This window comes from Lampris incognitus, chromosome 14 (genome assembly GCF_029633865.1).
Source record: "Lampris incognitus isolate fLamInc1 chromosome 14, fLamInc1.hap2, whole genome shotgun sequence".
Lineage (NCBI taxonomy): Eukaryota > Metazoa > Chordata > Actinopteri > Lampriformes > Lampridae > Lampris > Lampris incognitus.
Genome location: NC_079224.1, coordinates 40,605,154 through 40,612,319, shown reverse-complemented (window position 1 = coordinate 40,612,319; position 7,166 = coordinate 40,605,154). Strand labels below are relative to the sequence as shown.

Genomic DNA, 7,166 nt, shown 5'->3' with positions numbered 1-7,166 from the left:
TGCTTCAGGTAAGTTCGCCGATTCCCAGTCCATCCGTGGAGCTGGAACGCCGTACGAATCCATATTGGGTATTTAAACTCCGCTACTCTGACACCATGTAATGATCTGTGCCCTCTGGCTATGTTAACTTATAACATTAATAAAGCAAGGACGACTTCTCTCGTGCTGGGTGTTTATTCACCGACCGGATTCCGACTGACGTTGTTACGTACATCACGTGACTTTGTTGTGGCGCTACGGAAAGCCGTAAGGGACATTAGCAAATCAAATATTACTAGCAAATATTACAGCTGCGTCATGTTTTTTGCTTTAAATTTTACTGTGACAAAAAGGTTGAAGTTACTCCTGTCTACAGAGCGCCGGATCTCAGCTCCGGTTGACTTGGGGGGGGGGGGGAGGAGGGGAAGTGCCGGTGTCGGGATCCGGGGAGCTCCGGCCCACTTTAATCACTGGGTACACAGCTTGCTGGAGGAGGCTGAAATGGAGAAATGCAAGTTGGACCGGGCCGTGTGTTGTGCGTTCGCCTTTAGCGACGCACAAAGCCAGGGGGGGGGGGGAGGGAGGGCGAGGGGCCCTGTTGTGCGTTTATGGCGGGCCGGGCCCGTTCGTCCTTGTGTGCATCCTCACTGGAGTGCTGCATGTGTGGCTTTGTTTGTGTTTGCAGCGTAGGGATGTGCTACAGCAGCACCGCTATTGTTCTTACCTCCTCCTCCTCCTCCCCCCCCCTCCTCCTATCTTCCTTCCTTCCTCCCTCCCCTCCCCGGGGGGGGGGGTGTGGACGACAAACGGGGATAGATTGGTCCGGGCTGCTCCTCCCTCGCTGGAGATGACCTGTGAAGTCATAGGTGGCCGTGGCTGGCCCGGTGAAAAATAAGACCAGGTGGCTATCGTGCACAGCGAGCCAGCGCCGGGCGGGGGTGGAGGGTGGAGGGTGGGGGTGGGGGGGGCGTGCTGAGCCTTGCCACGTCGCACGGTCGACCCGCTGCTCAGCACGCCATTAAAAATGAGGGATGGCGCCCCCGTCGGCCCGCCCCCTCCCTCCCGAGTCAGCGAGCGCTGCCTGGCGCTCCAGAAGTAAAACCGGGGCTCCGTGAGTCTGGCCTACTTCATCCGCTCGCCGGCCCGCCCCAGAGGTGAGGCGCTCGTCTATTCAGAGTCACTCCCCCCTCCCCTGTGTGTGTGTTTGTGTGTGTGTGTGTGTGTGTGTGTGTGTGTGTGTGTGTGTGTGTGTGTGTGTGTGTGACTGTAAAGGGTTAGAAGCGGGAACGCAAACCAGATCAAGAGACGGGACACGCCGCGACCTCGCCGAGCGAGAACAGCACCCGCTTTCAGCATCGGCAGAAGGCCGCCGTCCTTTTAGGGGACCGGCCAAACAGTTGGCGGTGCGGTAATTGAGTGAAGGGCCCTGGCGATGCTGGCTGAGTGACAGATGGAGTCGCCCCCTTCTTTCGTCGGCTGAGAGACGCTGCCCCACTGTCGCCTCTCGCCGAGCGTGGAAAGCTTGGTCGTTCGGCCCTGTCATGGAGTCAATCAGGCGGTGAAGCGGGTAGACATCCGAGGCCACATCTGGGGGCGGCGTGGTCTCGGGTTTTAGGGCCGTCCAGACCAGAGTAACCCGCCACTATCTGGCCGTGGGGGCGACCCCGGGGCCGGAGCCGGCCCGGGGGCAGGTGGACGATGTGGGCTTACACTGGAGAGCAAACATCTCCTCCTGGTCCTCTCCGTGTCCCCGAGGAGCGAGACCCATTGTGTCTACCATCTGTTTCTGCACGCACACACACGCACACACACACACACACACACACACACACACACACACACACACACGCACACACACACACACACACACACACGCACACACACACACACACACACACACACACACACACACACACACACACACCCCCCGAGTGGTGACGGTGGACAGGGGAAAGGGGGCTGATGTTTAATGTCATTAGGAAGTGCTGCTGTGTTTGCCAAAGCTATTAAGGAACATCCTCGGTGCAAAGCCAGACCTGCTTTGTGTTGGGGGGAGGGAGGGGGAGGAGGAGGGGGAGGAGGGGGGGCTCCTGGACCATGTCTGACACTACACCCACCGCACAACGCTGAGGGAGGTCCCGTCTGTTGGCTTGGCTTGAGAGGGATTGTGCGTGTGCGTGGTGTAGGCATGTGTTGTGTGTTGTGTGTGTGGGTGTTTTTTTTTTGGGGGGGGGGGGGGCTCGGGACAGGTTTACAAGCCTTCAGCCATGTTTCATGCGGGGGGGCTTCTCCCCGAAACCTGTCTCTCAGACCGCTACGGATCAAAACTCTGATGTCTTAAAATCAGCGCTTAACTGGGTGTAGCGCGTGCTGTCATCCATCCGTCATGCTAACCGCTCATCCTGGCCTCAGGGTCGCTGGAGCCTATCCCAGCAGCAGTCACTAGGGGGCAGACACCCTGGACAGGCCACCTTATACACACACACACACACACCTAGGGGCAATTTAATATGGCCCATTCACCTGACCTCCATGTCTTTGGACTGTGGGAGGAAACCCACGCAGACACGGGGAGAACATGCAAACCCCACACAGAGGACGACCCGGGACGACCCCCCAAGGCTGGACTACCCCGGGGCTCGAACCCAGGACCTTCTTGCTGTGAGGCGACCGTCTACTGTCATCCGACATGGAAATCGACGTTGGCCTTGTGAGTCAGAAGCTGGCGTTTGGGCCTCGTGACCGAGGTGGCCGTGTGTGTGTGTGTGTGTGTGTGTGTGTGTGTGTGTGTGTGTGTGTGTGTGTGTGTGTGTGTGTGTGTGTGTGTGTGTGTGTGTGTGTGTTTATTATCACAGCTTTGCTTCATATCATTTCTCATTTGGGTGAAATCAGACCTCCGAGCTTGGCTCAAGCGTCAGTTCATTTCAAGAATTTTTTTGTTTTTGCCGTTCGGTGACGCAGTACTCGGGAAACGTCAGCTGGTGGCGCTATTTCCCTTCAGTGAAACGAACACCTTTCTCAAATAGGTCAGTGAAAAAGTTTGGTGTTTTGACAACGCTGGCTGGGAGGAGTGGAGCCTCGGCGATTGGCTCGCGAGTTTCGGCTCTCCGTCCGTGATTGGCCCCGGCGCTCTAACGGGGCTGTAAGCAAGCAGTGTCGGGTCTCCCTCCCCCCTCCCTCCCCCCGCTGCATCCCCTCACCCCCCTCCACCCCCTTACACCCCGTTCTTGCTCCACGGTGATTGTCACACATTGTTTACTACGACTTGAGATGTGAGTCACCACGCCGGCTCATCTGCGGGACTACCGGCTCTGTGACGACCCAGGGATTCTTCTGACGCGCGCCGTGCGGGTTTTGGTCCGTTTTTGGGGGGAGGACGCCAGCCGTGGACGCTAACCCTTCTGCCATGACCGTGGATTTGTTTGCGCTTTTATGCGCGATGGTCCTCTCGGCGTCTGCGATGGAAGGTAAATGAGGGATTTTGGGGGGAGTTGTCGCCGGTTCCCGCCGCGCGGCGAGGACCGGACCCGCCGCCGGGCGCGCGTTGACGCCGCGGTACGCAGCGGTTCCGTCCCGGCCGGCGCGCGTCCGGTCCGGGCGCCGCGACTCGCGTCATGTTGACGCGTGCAGGGGAGGGGTGGGGGGGGGAGGACGCAGTGCACATGGATCCCAGCAAGATTTTGGGTGGTTTTTGTGATCGTTCCGCCGCTTTAGGCGGGCTTTGTTTCCTCTGCGTTTGGGTGCTCCACACGGACGCCTCGGGAACTTGGTTCGGTCCGAATCTGTGTCTTAACCCCACCCGGAAAAGTCCACGCGTGGGTCGCCTCCTCCACACATTTGGATACGCTGGCTGTGTGGCGCTCCTCTTTTGGGTGGCGCGTGTGCTGTTTGCGGAGATGCGTTTCTTCCGCAGATTCTCGCTCCCTCATAAAGGATTAAAGTTTCCCGGCAACAAAAATAAAATAAAATAGAATGAAATAAAATGTCGCAGTTCGGCTTGCAAGTCGAGGTGCCGTTTGAGGGCCTCGCAGATCTGTTGTTGCTCAGTTCACTGTGGGTCTGCACATCATCTCGTGGTGTTTAGGACTGGACAGAGTGGAGGTTGGAATAAGGATTGGGCTGATAGGGGGTCGCTCTTCCTATTCCCCGAATTTCATATCCTAGTATATCACCGAGGTGTAGCCTATATCGCCGAGGTGTAGCCTATATCACCAAGGTGTAGCCTATATCACCGAGGTGTAGCCTATATCACCGAGGTGTAGCCTATATCAGCAAGGCAAGGTGTAGCCTATATCACCAAGGTGTAGCCTATATCACCGAGGTGTAGCCTATATCACCGAGGTGTAGCCTATATCAGCAAGGCAAGGTGTAGCCTATATCACCAAGGTGCAGCCATATCACCGAGGTGTAGCCTATGTCACCGAGGTGTAGCCTATATCAGCAAGGCAAGGTGTAGCCTATATCACCGAGGTGTAGCCTATATCACCGAGGTGTAGCCTATGTCACCGAGGTGTAGCCTATATCACCGAGGTGTAGCCTATATCAGCAAGGCAAGGTGTAGCCTATATCACCAAGGTGTCACCGAGGTGTAGCCTATATCACCAAGGCAAGGTGTAGCCTATATCACCAAGGTCTAGCCTATATCAGCAAGGCAAGGTGTAGCCTATATCACCAAGGTGTAGCCTATATCAGCAAGGCAAGGTGTAGCCTATATCCCCAAGGTGTAGCCTATATCAGCAAGGCAAGGTGTAGCCTATATCCCCAAGGTGTAGCCTATATCAGCAAGGTGTAGCCTTCTCTAAGTCAAGCTCTCATATAACTTCTAAGCCTCACCAAGCCAAATGTGCCCTCCTCGTGTCATTTTGTCTGTTGACTCTCGCTGTTCTCTATTCTGCTTGCTGCTATTTATATTTACTCGTGTCTGCACTTCCTTATCCTTCTACCTCCTCTTTCATTTTCTCTCTCTCTCTCACACGCGTGCGCGCGCGCGCGCACGCACACATCCAAGACGAGTGGCCGCCCCGCCAGTAGCTAATAACTTCTCAGTTAAGCATGTTTTTCATATCCGCTGCGGGACCCCGGGGACTCCTCGTGTCCCGCTGAATGGACGTCCCGGCAGCCCCCTCGAATATTGAGCATCTCCTCTCCTTTATTACGGCTCGGCTCCCCGAGCCGAGTGCGCGAGAGCGCACACACCCACGCAGTGGCTATCCGGCGCTAGTACTCCTCCTGCTCCTCCGCGCGCAGCGCTAAGGAGCAGGAGCGAACCCGAGCGGGAGCCGCGCAGAGCAGTATCAGTTATCTCTGATCTAGCTTTCTTGCTTTCTTCCTTTCTCTCCTCTTTTTCTGTAATGAGCACAACTCCCCTCCTGGCGCGTGCCCAGGCCCCGGCTGCGCCCGTGATGCGGCGGCGGCGGCTTCTGCTTGTTTGGGCTCATCGGGTTTCGAGGCGCAGCGGCGAACACCGGGCCCGGGCCAGAGTGACGGCCTCTGGGTGTTCTGGGCTGCGGTTCCGCTCGGTGTCAGTTAGCAGCGGAACCACCAACCCGCGGCGGCAGCTCGGTTAGAAACGAGTATAAAGCAAAGCAAAATCCCCTTTATTTGATACTGCTGCGGGACCCTTTTCTTTTTCTTTTTTCTTTTTTTTTTTATTGGAAAGATGGCGTGAGAGGGAGCAGGTCGCGTGGAGCAGATGGGCGTGAGAGGCCCCCCGGGTTACCGGGGTAACGAGGATGAAAGCGATTTCCTTGTTTGGGTGGCAAATTGAAAGGCGATTGTCCCAAAGGAGGGTTAAATTCCTCACTGATCTGATCCGCAATCTGTTGCGCTTTTCTTCTTCTTCTTCTTCTTCTTCTTCTTCTTCTTCTTCTTCTTCTTCTTCTTCTTCTTCTTCTTCTTCCTTTGTGTGTGGGCGTGTTTGTGCCTGTGCGCGTGTGTTTAAGAGCGAGAGGAGAGAGAGTGTAGCAGCCATTGGCTACGTTATCCCTCCCGCTCCCTGTCACCCTTAATCTTGTTAAATGGCCCCTAATGAGCATATTAGCCCGGTAATCACAAATAAAGCCCGAGATCATTGTGTGTGCGTGCGCGCGCGCGCGCTTGAATAAGACAAGGGGGCAGGAATGACCATATGGACACATATTGATGGTTAATAGAATGTCACCCCCTCCCGTTTAAAACCCATAACACGCAGCCTGTTCCGCTGCCTGCCAGCACGGGATCGCCGGTTCGAATCCCCGTGTTACCTCCGGCCTGGTCGGGCACCCCAACAGACACAATTAGCCGTGTCTGCGGGTGGGAAGCCGGATGTGGGTATGTGTCCTGGTCGCTGCACTAGCGCCTCCTCTGGTCGGTCGCGGCGCCTGTGCGGGAGGGGAGGGGGAACCGGGGGGAATAGCGTGAGCCTCCCACGCGCTACGTCCCCCTGGCGAAACTCCTCACTGTCAGGTGAAAAGAGGCGGCTGGCGACTCCACCTGTATGGGAGGAGGCGTGTGGTAGTCTGCAGCCCTCCCCGGATCGGCGGAGAGGGGGTGGCGCAGAGACCGGGACGGCTGGGAAGAGTGGGGTAATTGGCCGGATACAGTTGGGGAGAAAAAGGGGGAAAAACTCCAACAACAAACAAGAACAGCCTGCACATCGCCGGTATGTGGAGCGAGGGAGGACGCGAGGGAGAAAGGAGGAGGGAGGGATGGCGGAAGCAAACTTCTTATTGGATAGAAAAGTGATGGAGCTTCGGGGTTTTGTGTGTGCGCGCGTGTGGGTGTGCGTGCGTGCGTGCAGGTACACGCGCGTGTCGGCAAGGCCGAGGGCCGAAACACTTGAAACAGCCGTGATTGTAGCACGCGCGCGCTGATGGAAGTGGGCACAGCTGCCCGACCGAAAAAACTGCACTCACGGAGGAGCCGGAGCGGGAGGAGCGGCGGAGGGGCGGAGCGGGGGGAGCCGCGGAGGGGTGGTGAGCCTTACAGCGGAGGGGGAGCTGAGAGGGGAGAGTGGAGAGGGATTTGCATGGCATTAGCAAAAGAAGCATGTGCGCTCCTCTCGCTCGCCCTCTTCGGCTCTGCTCTGCTCACCCCTCCGTTTTTCACCTCCTTGTCCGCACCTCTCCTGTGTCGCTTCTTTTTTAATTCCGCCTCATCCCCCGTTTCCGCCTCTACCCCAGAATCCCTCTCCCTCTCCCTCCCTCCCT

General features: G+C 57.0%; 1 protein-coding gene across 1 annotated transcript in view; it reads left to right on the top strand.

The window, feature by feature from the left end:
* Nucleotides 1-3,261: 3,261 nt before the first annotated feature.
* The window catches only part of LOC130124454 (ephrin type-B receptor 1-like), a 239,729-nt gene continuing 235,824 nt past the window's right edge, over nucleotides 3,262-7,166 (top strand). The window contains 1 exon segment of the mRNA XM_056293908.1: nucleotides 3,262-3,446. Within this exon segment, the coding sequence (XP_056149883.1) occupies nucleotides 3,386-3,446 (61 nt within the window). The 5' untranslated portion in view covers nucleotides 3,262-3,385.